Genomic DNA, 18,687 nt, shown 5'->3' on the forward strand with positions numbered 1-18,687 from the left:
ACACATGCTGAATGTATAGATGCTCAAGATAGCAATTCAAGAAGATGTCACCCATTTTATCACCAAAATCAATATATTTAGTCTTGTCTTTTTCACTCCTTTTCATCAGCTTTTCAGCTTTAATCTTTTTTTATTCATATATATTATTTATATTTGTTTCTGATCTATTTTAACTGAATACAGCAGATGTGTTAATACGCCATAATTGTGTGCTACAGAGTGCTACACAGTGCTTTCCTGAATCTCAAGTCTACGAGCGTTTCTCCGACACATTTCCAGTTTCCCTGTCAACTTGTGCTCTCTAGTGTACAATCCAGCGAATAGCAGGAGCCAACAAGTAAAACGGCATTCCTGTTATTCAGCTCTTTTGCCCGAGGCACATTCCTCTAATTCCCCGGGGTTGATTTAATTGTGGTATGGACAACAGCAGCCAGTAAAAGGGGTTTCCATATTTTATTATTGCTAGAAGGATTTACGTGTACAACACACCTCTTTGACGGTTGGTCAATGAGTGAATGAGGTTCCAATAAAAAGGTTATTCAAACAGTGCAACATTCGTTCATATTCCGGTAATTGACCAGAACTCGTTTAAGTTTGTCAAACAAGCTATCACATATCCAAAGTGTTTATAAGCTTAACATAAGACATATGAATGCTGTTCTACTTCAATGTCGTTAATGGTGCTCCTGCTGTCACATTTGTCTATATTCCTTGAGTGTTAAGTTACATTATTGCATTCCAAAGACTTTTTATAGTTTAGTTCAGCTTTAACAAGGTTAAGGTTGTCTGGGGCAATGTGTAAGATATAGAACAGAACATGTCAGTAGAATATGTTGCAAATATTCGTTTTTTTTTTCATTTTAGTATATATATTTTTTTTGTATATGGACATTCACAACTACAAGTTCACAAGCCAAGAGTTATAGCCATGATAACAATAGTGTAATAACTTAGGATAGAATAATTCTGTTTATTCCCCTGAAAAAGGCATAAACATTTATGGCAAGCTGAACTGAGGCGTTGCCTTCCCTTCTAAACAGATAGACCAGCATCATCTCACACAGTGCTCCTTCAGTTGTGGATTTCCGTGACCTTTTCCAAAAGGGTTAACAATCCTGATGGCTGCCCCACTCAGCCTAACATTATCGATTCACACGACAGCCACAGACGGCCACGTCAGTGTGGGCAAGGCGTCCGAGTTCAGAGGGTCTGGTTGTGGCTTCGGCTATGCTGGTTCTGCTGGTGCATGTTGCCGAAGTGGTAGGGCTCGTGGCGGTAGTGGCTGTTGGAGATGACCGGGTGTTCGATGCCCTCACTCTGAAGGTCGTTCTGCTTCTGGAGGCCCTCCAGCTTGCCCACCAACTCCTGGATGAAGTCCTTTGTCACATGCCCAGTTGGTTATCCAGAGTGTAAGAGAGTGAGAGAAAGTGAGAGAGAGAGAGAGAGAGAGAGAGAGAGAGAGAGAGAGAGAGAGAGAGAGAGAGAGGTGAGGTTGGAAGGTAACTTTAATTATCAGCATGTTGCTAACCCAAAATGATTAATTCAGATGAATCCTAGATAACAGATGAAGAAACCTTTCTATCTTTTTGTTTGGTTTACTGAGTTATGATTGGAGTTAAATGCAATAATATGGGACCATATATTTTTGGCAATTATAATCAATATTTAAGTGCTGTTTGAGATTCCCGAACCAGACATTTAGGATTGTAAGATGGCCACCAAAATCAAAAACAAGGATTAGTGTTTGTTTACCTTTTCCTCAATTAACCTTTCATAAAATAGCAAATGTGCCTTCTGTGATTGAAAAATGAAAGCACAGAACAAGACTATTAGTATTCAAAACACTATCTACTGTAGGCCAACTGTAGATAGGAAATAAATTGTTAACCAACCATTTTTGGCTACGGTATCAACACATGGAAAATACAAGACCCTACATGGCTAACAGGATTTGCAGGATTTTGACAATCCATTTCTTGAACATTCAATGGATTGTCAACCGACATCCATGGACCAGTGGGCCTATTAAAAGCTATGGTCAGATAAAGGGCTCCTCCTTCAAACTAACACATAGTACACATAGTTCCCACACAGAAAGAAGGCTAGAAGGCCTAAACATTTAACAATCCAAAGACACCCTTGAGTTTGTAAAAAACAAAAAAAAAATGTTTCTTACTGCTTTGAACCGCATCAAGAAATCACAGCATTCTCCAACATAAACACCAAGCAGTGTAGAGCGTAGACTTCCTGTAGCGGCTGTTTGATTTGGGTAGATGCAAATCAGTGCTGGTTTCTAAGACCTTGTTTGGACCTTTGTGATAACAGAAAGCACCACCCACTTGGTCTATCAAGCGACACCTAAATAAAAGACTGTCATCCAATCTTCTTTTAACTGCTTGCGACTCTTTGTTAGTTGCAGGCCTTTTGCTTATTGCTTATGCGTGTACCACCCTGAAGAGACACGTTGTATACGAATGGGACTGTTTACAGAAACCCCCATTTTGTCACTTTCAAATCATCAAGAGGACCCACCTCCCCAAGGACCTCGTCAGCTTTTTCACAACACCCAAAATCTGTTCCCACAATCTCTGGTCTCCATCTCAGCTGGCGGCGCTGTGTTTACTGAACTTGTACCACACAGCATGCAACCTACCCCGCTTGGTTCAAAAGAGACGTATTGTTCTGGGGGTGAAGCTACAGAAAGAGAGAGAGGGGGTGAACACAAACGGTGTCTGTCAAGACATTCAGACCGACCGTGGCGAGGGGTGTCCGGCACTGCTGTTCTACACTTGAGTTTAGGCTCTGGATTATGTCATGTGTGCATAATGTATATAACATGTCAGAGGCAAAGAGACAGACAAGGTAAACATGAAACATGCTTGACCTCATGACTTGGGACCAGGTCTGTGAATGAGGGTGGACATACCTTGGTGTTGTTTGTGCAGTTCTGAAGTAGATCCTGTTTTGATGGAGAAATGTCAACCATTGAAACAAATACATTGATATTTGCTGGATAGACATGCACATTCTTATAAACCAAAGCAAAATAGAATACAAATGTGTTTTTTTTTTCATCTATATGACTATATTATGTATGATCCATTGTTGATAATGATATGTATTATCTATTTCTTATGTTTTTTTTTTACATATCTCCTGGGTGACCTTACCTGCAACTTTTTTACTCTCTCTTCATCATTGGGCAATACTATCAGTTCATCTATGTTCACCTCCTCTGGCATGTCCACCTCCTTTTACACGTCCACACACACACACACACACACACACACACACACACACACACACATACACACACACACACGCATTTTGGCAACAGAGTCAGTTGAAAAACAATGCTTATTAAACAACATATTTTTGCTCTGAGTCCAACCATTTCGTATATCGACTATCTTTTCTCAGAGCTCAAGGCCGGCCGACACAGGGACAGAAACAATGTGGATGTTATAGTGTACCACTGCTCACAGTGAACAAACAGCCTTTGTATCAACCCACTGGACTGGCACGCTAACCCCCGTCCATCACTCAACACTTTGTTACTGGGATTAGACTGGTGTCCGTCCCGGTTAAAGCAGTCTTCCTCCTTGCTATATAGCACCAGGAAACTCTAGAACTAGGACACGTTATGGACATTTTAATAGGAGAACCCGACTGCAACATCACTAGATTTGATTGCATTCGATGAGATGACTCTGTCTTTAGGTTCAGGGCGTTTGAGTCCCCTTTCATTCAACTATTCACAGAACAGAGTCTCCCACAGGCCCAGATTGGTGGCTTGATGGCAGTGATTTATATTGACGCACCAAACACCTGTTGCAACAAGAGTGCGCTGCCCTGGTGAAATGCCTTTTTTTCCACTGTGCTATGCAAATACCTGTTTTATAATGTAAAACAAATGCACCAATCCCTACTTGCTGCCCTAGCTTTGTTTTTCCTACAACCAAAAGCGGAACGTAGGACCAAAACCCGCCTGAAATTATGTCCCAAATCTTCATGTTTTTCCCAAGCACCCACATTGAGAAATTCAGCATTTCCTGGTTCGTGCCTCCTCAAGGGACATCAATAATTTTCTCTCCAACACAGTTTCCTCATTCAGGTTCAGGGCCTAAACACTACCCTTGTAAGGCAGTGAGGACACTCGCCCCCCCTTTCCTGCGACAGTAGACCTAGATTAGGTTTCCCCAAGTGATGCTTTGCCTTTTAAGGAGAACTGGACGCCTTTATCCATCATCTTCAAGCCGTGCTCGATGGCCATCAGGTGTCAATAAACAGTGCACGGGACATCATGGCTAATAGGGGTTGTTACTTCATCTCACACTCTGTTTGCCTAAACCTGGCCAGACATATAAGCAAAGCCCAGAATGGTGTAGGCTACTGCCCAGATGTACTGTATTTGATCATTGCGCAATGTACAAACAGCTGTGTGTACACACAGCTATATACGCAATATACGCAATATACATATACGCAATGTACACACAGCTGTGTGTTTATTGCGTATATGTATAAGTGTATAAGTTTTTTAAAGGGAATTACAATTTTCTCTCTCAAAGTTGTTACGTATAGGATAACGACATGAACCATAACAAGTACAAGTCGAAGTCGTGATGGCATATGTTGCAACTCTCAAATCAACAGTAGATACTATGTTGACGTTGTTAGTCGATAAAACTCACTTTGCCAAAGTAGAGCTTGTCCATGGACTCGTCGATCCACTTCTCCACGTCCAGCCGCCTCTGCAGCTCCTTCCTGTTGTACTTCACCGTCACCCGAGCCTGTCTCTTCTGGAGGTGACCACTGCGGTCTGGAAAGTCATCCAAATCGGGTTCTGATGAATTCACTTTTTCATCTACTTCGGCCGCGGCACGTCCCACCAAGTCTCTAGCCATCTCTCGTCTGACTGGATACAGATCTGTGGAGGAAGGAAGCAGTGTGTGTTTGTGTGTGTGTGAGTGTTTGTATTTGTGCGTGTGCGTGTGTGAGTGCGTACGGGCGTGTGTGAGTGAGCGTGATGAAAGAAGACGGCTGGGAGGTTACAATAGGCTAGGACTGACATCGCAAAAGTGGACCCGAGATGATGGGCGGCTCCTGTGATGACGCCTCGTTTAGTTAATGTTGCCGACAAGTACAAATATTAATTTAGTCACTAGGATGGAACTGTTTTGTTTTTTTTTGCTGTGGCGTACAAATCATATTGTGAAATCCTTCATTTGAAGTAGTTTAATAAGGTTGGCTCTACGCTAAGGAGAAGACCGCGTCAAATTGTCACTAGTCACCTTTGTTGTTAGCGAGGACACGACGAGACAACCACGTGAGTTCATAGTTAGTAGTTAATCGTAAAAAGTTAGTTCGCATCAGGCCAACAAAATCGCGATAGACTTGTGGAGAGTTGGGCTGTTTACAAATCAAATGCTGTCCTTTAATTGGTATTTTGTGTAATCATTGTTTATAACAAATGTGTGTTCACTTCAGACCCTAACCATAACTGTGCCATATGTATAGCTATTGAAGGGTTGGGTCCAGTGTACATCAATATATTAATGGAGTGCAATGCCCTTTGTGATTCTTTATTATAGACGGAAAGTTTGAAGTACTCCTATGTTTGTATGTAAGGATAAAAACAACTAATTTGAGGCAGGGAATTTCTTGTTTTAAAAACATATTTTTATTCCATATTACAACCACATACAAAATGTAAAAATCAAGTATGAGTGAAAATGTTTGGGGAAACAAAACTTTGGCATGAACTTAAAATGGCACAACATAGTATAACGACAATCAATACACCAACACATGTGAGAAATCCAATTAAGCATTCATTATCCCTTTTAGTTTTAAATATCTTTGGGATATCAGATGCCAAGGTGGAGAAATCAAACACTGGGCGTTATTGACCTCAAATAAATATCTCTTTACATCAGAGCAAGGACTTACAAACATAAACGTTCAAATAAATAAATAATATAAATGATGGTGCTCACAAATGATAAGGTAAAAATGGGCAAAGGAAGATTGAAATGCAACAAAAACTATGTAATCATTTTAGGATTCTGTGTGACAAAAAAACGATCAAATGACAAAGAAAAAATCAAGGATATATATCTACCCTCATAAAGACAACGTTTTTGGGTGGGTTTTCAAGGGATTACCAGAGTATTGCGAGTATTTGTGTATTTGGTATATGTGATATATAGGTCCTAAGAAAAAGTTATTATTATAAGTCTCTTTGGGTCATTTAAACTTGAAAGAGCTTTCCCCTCACCCTTATATACATCTCAAATAATCTTTTTCTTCATCATACAAGTTCATTATTAAAAAAGTCATTAAAAAAGTTTTTTTTTCATCTTTTTTTCTCTATCTTTTTGTTTAAACGCTGTGATCTCCGGAACACACAGGCAGCCAAGGCCGACTCAAAATATGTCCCCCTACTCCTCCATCATTACTGAAGAGAGGAGAAAAGAAGTGCTATGGATTCCCCCCCCCCCCTAGAAAAAGATCTTCTCTTGCGTGACTCTCTCCCTCTCTTTCTCTCTCCCGCTCTCTCTCTCTCTCTCTCTCACTCACACCGTCCCAGCCCCAGTCCCGTTCACCTCATCCCCGGCCCGGAGCCCAGCGTGGCCTCGTCCCTCCACATGAAGTCCTGTCCGGGGGACAGTGAGTGGCGCTCCCCCCGGCCCGGGCCTCCCTCCGCTGGGTGGCTGGGTCTGTACCCTGGCCTGCCGTCGGCGGCGTGGAGCGCCAGGCTGAGTCTCGCCGTGCTGTTGCTGATCTTGAACAGGCCGTTGGGACCCAGGAAGGCCTCCCTCTCGCCGCCGCCGCCGCCGCACCCGCCGCCGCTGACCACGCCGTTGACCGTCTCCAGGTCGTTGTACACCGCCTTGTCTCTCAGCTGCTTCCTCCCCCGCGACCGCCAGCGCCGGCGCAGCACCACGATGCCCGCCACCAGGGCCACGGCCAACGCCGCCAGGACGCACGAGGCGGTGACGGCGGCCGACGACGGCTGCTCCGTCTGCCGCAGCGCGGGCCGGAGTGCGGGCTGCAGGGTGAACTCGCAGCTGGGGCCCATGAAGCCCACGGGGCACTGGCACACGGGGCCCGTGAAGTGGGTGAAGCAGGTGCCCCCATTCATGCAGGGCCGCACGCCGCACGCGTCCGAGCGCACGCTGCAGTTCTTGCCCGTGTAGCCCAGCGTGCACGAGCAGGTGTAGTCGTTCACGCCGTCCTGGCAGGTGCCGGCGTTCTGGCACGGGACGGCGGCGCAGTCGTCGATGTTGACCTGGCAGTTGGCGCCGGTGAAGCCGGCCTGGCAGCGGCACAGCACGCTCTGGCCGAGGTCCAGACACTCGCCGCCTGGGGGGGGGAGAGAGACGCGTTTAACCTCCCGTAGGTTGATGACCGACACCCGCTGTGTTTGGCTGATGAGTGTTGATGACTCAAGTCCAGCTCTACCGCAGGCTCTCACTGATTACAATGTCCTAGAGGTTATTAGTCATCTAAAAACCATTAACAGACCAGTACAAGACGAGCCAAATATATGTACTAAAGACAGCTGTTCACCTCCCTATCACCAGTAGGGGAGCCAGAAAACAGCAAAATTAAAGGATTTATAAAATGTATTATGAATTATTAAACTATTATCACATTTCCCATCACCAATTTAAGAATGTTATTCTGTACAAACAATATTGCTGCGTAAGCTTACCTCCCACATTTTTCCATTATTATCGTATAATACTTCTTATTAAACCATAAAGTATAACATGCGGCAATTAACCTGCTATTCATGACTTATACCAGCAGAGGTCACCAGTGGTGCATCTCCCTTCCTCAGCATCAACGTTTCAATAACAATTACCAGCAATAGCCTTTGCAGCTACTTACCGTGAAGACATGGGTTGTTGCTGCAGCGGTCCAGTTTCTTCTCGCAGTTGGAGCCGGTGTAGCTGGGAGGGCAGCGGCACGTGTATCCCCCCGTCATCGTCTCGACGCAGGTGCCGCCGTTAAAGCAAGGACCGTCAGCGCAAGTCATCGCTATAATCTCGCAGTTCTTGCCGTAGAAGCCTTGGGGACACGTGCATGAATAGTCGTTCTCGAGGTCCTAGTGGACGACAGAAAGAGAGTACAGGGTTAGGGAAAATAAAACATGCTTACAGAACACTTCAATTTTTGTTGTTGTTTATTTTATCAGCAGTGATCTAGCTTTTGTTTTTCGTGTATCTTCGACAAACAAATTCCGCCCGCTTACATTGCAGCTGCCTCCGTTCTTGCAGGGGTTGCTGTCGCACTCGTTGGTTTCCAGCTCGCAGTTGGTGCCTCCGTAACCTGGCCGGCAGGTGCACGTGTAGCTGCCCTGGCCCGTGTTGGTGCACGTGGCGCCATTGGCGCAGGGCTTGTGGTTGGTGCAGTAGTTGAGGTCCTGGTCGCAGAAGAGTCCCCCCCATCCCTCCTGGCAATTACACTGCCACGGCTGGCCACACGTCCCGTGCAGGCAGCCGGGGTAGCGTACGCACTCGGTGCAGGAGGGGCCCTGCCAGCCCATGCGACACTTGCAGCCCCCAGGGGCCTCGCAGTAGCCGTGCTTCTCGCTGCAGTCCGCCGAGCAGATGGCTGGATGGGGGAGGGGGGGGGGGGGGGGGGGGGGGGGGGGGATATTATTACAATGGATACGCCCTCCTATACGTCTATCTTACAAACACACGCACAAAGCACCCCAGCCTGACCCCAACTCGGTTCCAGACTTCACTATTGGTTAAGCATTAAGAAAGGCAGCTGGTCGGCACAACCCCCCTCCCCCTCGCCCCAACCAAACCGCACGCACGCCTGCACACACGCACTCATGACAAAGCACACACACACGACAAAGCACACACACACACACACACGCAGACACACACGAACATATTTACGACAATTTCACTACCACACACTGATCATGATAATGCGAGTGTGCGTGCGCGCACGCATATTCTCTCCATCTCATTCCCTACAACACAGGGAGGCGCACGCGGGCTCGCCCCCCCCAAAACACACACACACACACACACACACACACACACACACACACACACACACACACACACACAAACACACACATCGACAGACGCTTCCACACGCACTGGGCCACCTTGAAAAGCGTCCCCTAGGTCATTACTCTTTCTTCTATTGTTCCAGAGAGGGGACGGCAGATGGAACCCTGGCTTCTCTGGAGGAGCAGCGACAACAGAACCCGACAGGGGCCCCCCTTTATGAGGGAACTAGGCTCCCCTATAGGCTCAGGCCAAAGTCAATGAGCTAAGACGTAAAGCACTTTCACTCAAACGTCCCACACAACCACAACACCTCAACAGACTCGTCAACACCCCCCCCCCCCCCCTCCACACACACACACACACACACACACACACACACACACACACACACACACACACACACACACACACACACACACACACACATTTATTGTGAAGGCAAGTTTTCAGACACCCTTTTTGGGTTCGGATCAAACCGTGGAGGAACCCGGGTGGTTCAACTTACATTCAGAGCAGTAGTTTCCCTTCCAGCCCTCCAGACAGATGCGGCTCCCCTCCTCGTCGCAGGTGTAGTGGCCCAGCGTGTCGTCCCGTGGTCGGCAGTACTCGGCGCAGCCTTCTCCGAAGTAGTACTCGTCGCAGAACACGTGGTAGGAGTAGCGCAGCTCGCTCTGTTCCCCGAAGTGGACGTCCTGGGACCAGTCCTCCCCGATGGCCAGTCTCCTCCTGGTGGCCAGGCGGCTCACGAGGTTGTTCTGGTTGTCTGTCAAGTTAAATCATATTTTTTTAACATTTGTTCTACAGCCTATGCATGACTAACCATGCGTATAAATGAAATAAACAGTGAATTTTAAAAGGACGTTTGAAAGAATGAGGACCCACCTGTGTATTCCGTTTGGGATTCAGCGTTCCAGGCTTCAATGATGAGCGAAAATGTCCCCTGAAAAAGGCGAGGAATTAACATTTAACAACGGTCTCAACAAACTCAAACTTAAATCCATCTATTGTAAACGACATGCCCAAATGTGTGTACAAATGATAAAGTCCATTTACCGGCCACTTGAAATGAAAAGGCACACGAATGGGGTCGCTGCTGGAGATGGAGGTGTGATCAGCGCGGATGACGTTGGTCTGTCCCGTCCCGAAGGTGCAAGGGGGCTCGGCGGAGATCACGTCCTCCGGGTGCTTCAGGCAGATGCGGAAGAATATGTGGCAGTCCCTGTGTCGCCTGCAGATGCGGTGCGCGGTGTGGAACGAGTGGATCTTCAGCTCAAACACGCCTGAGGACAACACCTGCACACAATGATAAAAGTTGTGATCAGAGATGGTTGTGTTTCAGGATGTGGGGGGACAGTGTTTGTTTCTGTCCGAAGCCAAACTATAGTAGGCTATGACTACTTACCACTTGCATTAAGGCCAAGGCCACGAAGTATCTTAGATGATTCGACATTTTTCCACCCCAAAAAAGTTTCGTTCACCGTTTATCGTTAAAACAGAAAAGCGTACATCCGACGGATCCGATTAGAAGCGCGAGTCAAACGAAGCGAAAACGGAAAAAAACGCGATAAAAAACGAACGTAGATTCATGTATACGGTGGAGGTCCCGGGACGCGTTCGTCTGAGGTATATCCCGGTGCGTGGTTCCCTTGTTTATAATCTGCTGCTGGATGACAATGGAGCCTTTTATACTGCTGATGCTGCGCGTCACGCGCGCTGAGGAGGGACCCAGCAGCCCCAGGGACCCGCGTGGGGCCCGAGGGGCCATGGGGAGCCCGAGGGAGGGGGGTGGCGTAGAAGTGATAACATTTGGCAAAGCAAGGCTCACTATAGCGAGATTTGAGATTTATTCAAATTCCAAATACCCCAAGTCCAAATGAGTGCGTGTTTTCCAGATAGGGATAACAGGGAATCCTGCGCTGATAAACTATTCATGAAGAGGTATTTTACTAAAGAAACAGTGCCATTTTTAAACGAATTATACACAGTATAGCCTACAAGAGTTATATATGCCATAGTAATTCATAAAATACCACAGGTTAGGTTTACTAAACATTAGACTAAGTCATTACGAACTGGCTATAACTACATTTAACTACCGTTTTTTAGGCCAATTATGGTGTTATTTGCCTTAAATCATATATATATATACACACATATATATATATATATACTATATAAATATATACACACATACACATGCACTAAAGATATACATTATACGTATATTAAATTGTATATACAGCAGTTATTATACTAAAGTAAATCTTTCACCTCTTATCTATTTCTAAAGTTTCTATACATTTGAAGGAAGTAGAGGATCAAAGTTTTTTCCGCCCTTCAATTCTTTGTGAAATAGGCTACTCTAATTGCTCAGACGCGTGCGGGGTTACAAAAGCGGGCAGGTTAGGGATTCGACCTTTTAATTGTTCACTTCGGATATTCTGGGCTCCTTTGTTGCGTTCACCAGGCCGGGGAGGATGGGGGATGATGATGGGGGATGGGGAGGGTCTCGGCGAAGATTGGCAGGGCGCAAAAGTTTGGAATATCATGTTGCCTTTGTGTCGGAGCCCATGCGAACAGCTGTATGATAATGAACGGCACACGGTCCACCGTGTGCTGCTATTGTTGTCCCAAACCGTCTACCCCCAAACAGGCTTCATACCGAGAGCCTTCAGCAAAGCCATATCGATTTGGGCTAAATTATGTTCAGCTTTAATGCCCAGCACCTGTCACCAGCCACAATGTATTAAAATGTAGCCCCGATATTATAACACCATCTGGGGTTGGATGTAAAAAACAACAACAACAGCATGGCGAGCACCGCCTCGCACACTTAAAATAGCCGAAAGCCACGTTTGGAACGTTATCTAGAAAGAAACAGGTTTTTTTAAACTGAAAATTTGGCTAATAATCACAGGGTTATTAAACACGCTTGCGCTAGTGGCTTGTTGGTTTATAGTCTAAACTGAAAACACGGAGATCGGTCTAAATGATTCGGGTGAATCGTTGGTTATCCTTGTAGTAGGCCTACCTATAATAATAATAATAATAATAATAATAATAATAATAATAATAATAATAATATAATAATAATTGGCCGGTTTGCTGGGCAAACATTCTTGTCAAAGCGTGGACGGTTTTGTATTTGTGTGTCTGCTGCGAAGGCACGCGTTCGTTGTGTGGGTGTTTTTGGAAGGCGCGTGGGGGGTGGGGCCGGCGGCAGCAGGCCTTTGATATGCTAACGAGGGGACGCGTGCCTGGACTGAACATCCTTGGCACGCTCCACTCTTTTCCGAGCCCCACCAAAAAACAAAATATAAATCAGTTCAGCAAGAGAGCTGTGTAGCTGAAGAAGAAGTTGAGGAGTTTCTTTGTTGTAGGCTGGAAAAGGAAATCTTAAGGAAATCGTTTGTTTCTTTTGTTAGGACAGTCCATTAAAGATGATTATGGTATGCACCTTCACAAACCAAAATGGCCCATATTAGACATTTAGAAAGCCTACCGTTTAAGGGAAACCAATCAGTAATCTTTTGATTTTGCAGGGTCTCACTCAGTTTGCGTTTTTGCTTCCAGTACAAATTCTATTAACTTTACCTACTGGAAAAGTAAGTAATTAATTGTGTCTACAAACATATATTTGACAGATAGTAATATTTATTCAAACAAAGCTGATAAAATTATGATAACAATGTGATAACAACAGAAAGGGTTCTTTAGAAACAAACAAAGCCAAGAAAAAAACCCTGAAAGCAGCACCTTACACAGAAGCTGTTTCGAATTAAACAAATTTAAGTGATATCATGTTCGATTTCGAAATCAATGGCATAAAATAATGACACTTACCAGGTAAAAAAACATATACGAACTCCAAGAATACACATATCTACGAATAATACAACTTGTTACGTAACATCAGCTGGCTTGAGATATGTTGTGGCTGATGGGGGGGGGCGGGGTCAATCAGGTGGCTATCGGCACAGATGAGGTGGCTATCTGCGGACCATTGTGTGTCCCCCAACCAGATGGACAGTACACCCTCGCTCACCCGTGTCATCTGCATCCTACCCAGGGGACAGTGTGTGTAAGCGCGCGTATGTGTGTTTGCGTGTGTGTGTGTGCGCGTGTGTGTGTGTGTGCGTGTGAGTGTGCGTGTGACACAAACACACTAAAGGGCATGGGAACCAAAGAAGAGCCATGTCATGCCCCGCACCTAACCAAGGAGCTCCTGCTTCCGAAGGGGTCAGCATCTGCCTCTACCGGGCCCCGCCGGCCCTATAGGACCCTGGCTCGAAAGACCTGGGCTCCCTCGGGGACACTGGGGGAGCTCAGTGTGTGTGTGTGTGTGTGTGTGTGTGTGTGTGTGTGTTTGTGTGTGTGGGTAGGGGAGGGGTCCTCAGGGGAGAAGTCAGGCTGTTGTGGACACTACTTCAACCCCTGCCTGCTGTCTGCCTTTGGGACAAAGACAAGTGTCTGGTAGGCCATAATGATGCAGTGGCTGTGTGTGTGTGTGTGTGTGGTTGTGTGTGTTTGTGTATGTGTGTATGTGTGAGGCTTATGCACAGGCGCAAATATATGCATGCTATTTGACTGGGTGTAGAATGTGTTGGTGTGTGGGTGATGCCTAAGAGTGATTTATTGAAAGCGGGATGTCGTCCGCATATGTAAATTACACCATATAGGTTCTGCTGATAATTTCCCTCGAGACACATTTCTTTCGGCGCATTTATATGTGCCGATGTAACACACCAAATGAGTGCCAAATAGTTGGTGGTGTTTGTTTGTATGTGTATTTGTATGTATATGTATGTGTGAGTGTGTGTATGTGTGTGTGTGTGTGTGTATGTGTGTGTGTGTGTGTGTGTGTGTGTGTGTGTGTGTGTGTGTGTGTGTGTGTGTGTATGTATTCATGCTGCAATGGTATATCAGTGTTTGACCCAAAAGTGAAGAGGTTTTAAGGCGGTAACCATAGTAGGGAGGGAATCAGCAAAAATATATCAGTGTATATTATGTTGTGTGACTTACAATGTGTATACGCATGCGCATTCACATGCATTTTGTGAATCTTTGCGGTAAGACGCTATAGGGAGGTCCATTTCAAAAGACCTCCCTATAGTCTCCCTGTTCCTTCTTCTATCAGCGAATGTAGACTGACTCATTCACACATTGTGGTGCGACACACACAGATGCACGATAATAATCTAATCCACCTTGCCTCTCCCTCTCTCTCTTTCTCTCTCTCTCTCTCTCTCTCTCTCTCTCTCTCTCTCTCTCTCTCTCTCCCCCTTCTCCAGCCTCTCTCCCCTCCTGCGGCCCCTCTGGCAGATGGGACATGAAAGGGTGGGTGGGGAAGGGTGGGGGGGTGTAACCGAAGGAAAGGAGAACAGGTGGGGGCGAGAAGAGAAAAGAATAGGAGCAGGGCGCGAGGGTCAAATTGGTGCAATAGAAAGAGTGGGTGGGGTGGGTGGGGTGGGTGGGGTGGGTGGGGTGGGTGCATGGTGGGTGCAGGGGGGGGGGGGGGGGATAACAGACACTTGCAGGAGGACAGATCGATGGATAGATTTTTCTCTCCTCTTTTCTCCGAGCTTCTCTAATTGCGCACACGTCTGTTCCCTCTCTTTTCTTTCTCAGTTGTGACCACGGAGCAATGCACGATTTATCTATTCTGGGATGTAATGGCAAACCGACATTGGTTGGTCTAAGGGTGTGATGAAGACAAAGCTCTATCCGTTCAAGAGACTTCCGTTTCCTATTACATACATTGGAGCTATAGGCAAAGAGATCTTTAGTTTAGTAAGCTGGTTTGTTGAGCACAAATAAGAAATGTGAGAACTAGGTGTAGAAAAGCTAATAGAACCTTTCCAACACATTGTGGTAAAGGAATGGAAAGGAAAGGAAATGTGCTGAAATGTGCTGATAATATTAATCTTAAATTCAAAAGAATATGTAAATCAAAACAAGAAGACAAATGGTAGACCTAAGAATGTGATACGACTTGTCAACTTAAGGATATTCACAGGCTATTGTGTACAACAATGTAGCTGATCTTATTATTTTGACCCCAAGAATGTTAACAGAAGGTGTGCGATGCGTTCGACTGACTGAGGTGGGGGGTCTGAGGTGATCCTCGTCCTCAGAATGCTAAGTCTGAAAAAGTACAGGGCATGTTTTTAAAAAGTCCCTCATTACTATATTAAGCAAAATAATTAATGTACCGTTTTTTTATTTTTAAGAGATCCACAGTCCAAATGGCTGATTAACTTACAGGATGGTACTTTGTGGTGTCCAGAGTAAATCAAGTGTATAATGTAGTATTTGAGAAGGGCTTTAGACCCCAGCCAGGAGAGCTCTCTAAAGGTGAGGGCTTCAAGGCTCAAGTTGTGAATACAGCTGCCTGTTCAGGGGCCCTGGACCCCCAACCAAGCACCCATTCTGACCCTGGCCTCCAGCTATGGAGGAGCTATACACACACACACACACACACACACACATACACAGACACACGCATGCATTTGCGGCACACACGCACACATACACACACATGGACACACACTCATTCACACACACACACACACACACACACACACACACACACGCATACACACATAGACATTTACATGCATGCACACTCAAACACACACACGCATGCATTCGCGGCACACACACACACACACACACATGCATTCAGACACACACACACACTCACACAGACACACACACACACATACACACACATAGACACACACTCATTCACACACACACTAGACTGTAGTCCTCCTGCGGCGTCGCGCTCCACACACCGACCTATAGAATACATCAGCCCCTGGCAGCTGTTTAACCAGCACATTGAGGCATTAGGAGAAGAATACCATTCAGGTTAAGCTTGTGTGGCTTTGTGTGACTCTGTGTGTTTAATAACGAGCATTACGCTGCTAGCTACCTTTCTTGGAAGTGTGTTAGGCAAATGCAGTTCTTATTAAATGCCGTGGCTACATTTAAATGATGTTCTTTGGTTAGCAGAGCTCACATTAGTAGCGGCCCTTATTAGGTGAAACACACTAAAAGAAGAAGAAAAATAAGATACATTGTAAAACCAGACAAAAAAATATTAATGCAGAGTATAATACCATTTTCCGTTAGTTTCAACATTCAGCCCTAATAGCAACCTTTACTGGAATATTGCCATATTATCATAATGTAGTAAGGCTCCCTTATTTATCAAAAATAAATATGACAAATTAAATACAGATATTTGTTTATTTAGTTCGATGTTGAAATTGTTGCCATGTATTGTTATATATGTATTGTGATGTGTCGTAAAAAAATAATGATAATGTAAATATGCTTAGTAATAACACTGAACTCCCACCGATTAAATTTGAAGCATTGCATGAAGACGACCCTTATGTTTCCCAGGTCCAACCCAAAATCAACATGACCATTTTCTTGCACACAAAGGTATTGTTTGTCAACAAAGGAAACGTAAAACTTGAACATGCGGTTAGTATACTCATCACATCAATATTAAGTGACATCGGTGAGCTAATGACAGTATTTTTGGTATGCTTGGGAGTGCGGTTGGTCAGGTACTTCAGATGACACTGTAGCCTGAGTTTGTAAACAACCCAGAGATTTTTGATGGGATGAGATCCGGGCTTTCCGTTATGGATCCACTTCTGAGTCATGTGTTTTACCAATGAGATTGTATCGAAAGGGGAACTTTCTTCCAAGAGCAAGGCTTTGACCAACCGAAGAAGATATCACCAATTGTTCTGTGTTACCTACAATATGCCCAGTCGCACGAGGCAGCCGCTTCCATGCTTTACTGTCTTTCTTACATGCTTTGGTTTGTACCAGACGAAACAGCTGGTCACAAAACCATAGCCTCACCTTTCAGGTGGGGCCAGGATTGGTTAGACGGCTTTGCTACCATCTGAAAGGTTCTGGATTCCAATCCCAATGTCCACATCCTAACCTGTAGGCATCTTTGAGCAAGATGACCTAACAGAGAGGTCAGGGCCTGACCTCCATCCGACATGTGTGTATCTAAAAATTGACCAAGCAATTTTGGTAAACGGCATCTGCTCAATGATCAAATGCTTTCAAGCAACCAACAAAGAACCATGCCATACTTCATACTTCGGTTCTTTGTGGATTTCCTGTGCTGTAATAAAGTCCAGTTTTACACAGAAATCTTGATGTAACTGATAACCACTACACCTCCACCTGTCAGCCACTTAACTCTGTATAGCCTTGTGTTATCACTCACTTTAGCTAGGTGCTGTTCAGTCTTCTTCCAGTCTTCTCCTGGAAAATAAAGTGATCTTGATTGTAAGCTTGGTTTTCTGTGTAAACTCGATTGTTCCTGTTTTCAATTGCTTTACGTTCACTCATATTCTAGTCATATTATAGTCATAGCATGTTAGTGCCATTTTGCCATATTGTAATTTAGACTTAGATATTATTAGGATTTAGATATTATATATTTAGATTAATATTTAGTGATTGTTTATTATATTGATTAACTAATTGTTTGGCATAGTTTTGCTTTTTAGTTTTCATTACTTATACTTATTAGAGATGCATAGGACATTGGTTGCTATAGAGGGCGCTGTTATGCCGTAGCATTGAGGGAGAGTAAAACTGTTTTGTATCTTTTTATGGCATTCAGTGAAGACGGAGCGAACGCACTGTTTTTTCTACCGTCGTTTCAACAGTAAACACGCGAAGATCTCGTTCTTTCTGTCAAAGAGTGGTTAATCGACTGAATATGTTTAGAGCAATTTACAAATGCACAAGAAGGGAGTTTTAGCCACTACATAGCATAATCCTACAATATATTTATCTTGAAACTACCATGACAGATGGAATAGATACTGTAAAAAATGACACACTGAACATGAATCTCTATTACTACCATTTATATTCATAAGGGCTCCTAAAGATAAAGAGTAGGTCTTGTGGTTCACCATGGTCTCTGCAGGTGCTTTTGTGGATCTTTAATGAATGAACTAAGTGGGCCACTGTAACCCACACTATTTACACTCTATTCACTAGGCGGCCTGATGCCAGCAGAGCAGATGGCCTGCCACGCTTTGTCACTTTACACCACAGATCTATTTCACATCTGGAAGACTGAGCAAAATGTTTGTGTGTGACTTGGCTTTTTATGTGGTGTGGCTTTTTTGCTTGACAGAACATACAAATTACCTTTATTTTTCTGCTGTTTAATTTGGTTTAGTTCTTTAGTTTTCTACTGGCATCACTGGTATGTTAGAACACAGTTCATACTGCAAACCAGATATATTTAAATTCAGTCATTAGTTTACCCAATTTATCTTACTTCTACAATTTGCAATAAATAATAGACTACAGAAATGAAAAAACGTGCAGAATTGGCAGGTTTACCGATCATTAGATAGGGGCGCCCCCTGCTGGAAGACACCGAAATCATTTTGGTAATAAACACAGTAAGGTTGCGTTTACCATGCGTTCATCACGACTGAACACGTCGTCTAAGAATAACTACATATTAAAAGCCAACTGTTCCCCTACTTGGTTTGGAATATACATATAAATATCGAATAGGTTATACACTAGACGGGACATACCATGTGGTTCAAAATGTGACATGAATCAGAAA

The 18,687-nt window shown here is 44.5% G+C and overlaps 2 protein-coding genes across 2 annotated transcripts; both read right to left on the reverse strand.

The window, feature by feature from the left end:
• Positions 1-445: 445 nt before the first annotated feature.
• On the reverse strand, positions 446-4,999 carry ppp1r14aa (protein phosphatase 1, regulatory (inhibitor) subunit 14Aa). The gene is made up of 4 exons (XM_079738306.1): positions 4,695-4,999; positions 3,171-3,251; positions 2,927-2,959; positions 446-1,377 (listed from the first exon to the last, which is right to left on the reverse strand). The coding sequence occupies exons 1-4, from the start codon at positions 4,905-4,907 to the stop codon at positions 1,201-1,203; spliced, it is 504 nt and encodes a 167-aa protein (XP_079594432.1). The 5' UTR covers positions 4,908-4,999; the 3' UTR covers positions 446-1,200.
• A 1,605-nt stretch (positions 5,000-6,604) lies between these two features.
• dlb (deltaB) lies at positions 6,605-10,497 on the reverse strand (the record flags this gene model as incomplete). Its single annotated transcript, XM_079738289.1, has 7 exons — positions 6,605-7,368; positions 7,900-8,116; positions 8,264-8,625; positions 9,553-9,810; positions 9,930-9,987; positions 10,101-10,340; positions 10,450-10,497. 7 exons carry the CDS (start codon positions 10,495-10,497, stop codon positions 6,605-6,607), a joined length of 1,947 nt encoding a protein of 648 aa, XP_079594415.1.
• Between the last annotated feature and the right edge of the window lie 8,190 nt (positions 10,498-18,687).

This window comes from Pollachius pollachius, assembly GCF_949987615.1.
Source record: "Pollachius pollachius genome assembly, chromosome: 6".
Classification (NCBI taxonomy): domain Eukaryota; kingdom Metazoa; phylum Chordata; class Actinopteri; order Gadiformes; family Gadidae; genus Pollachius; species Pollachius pollachius.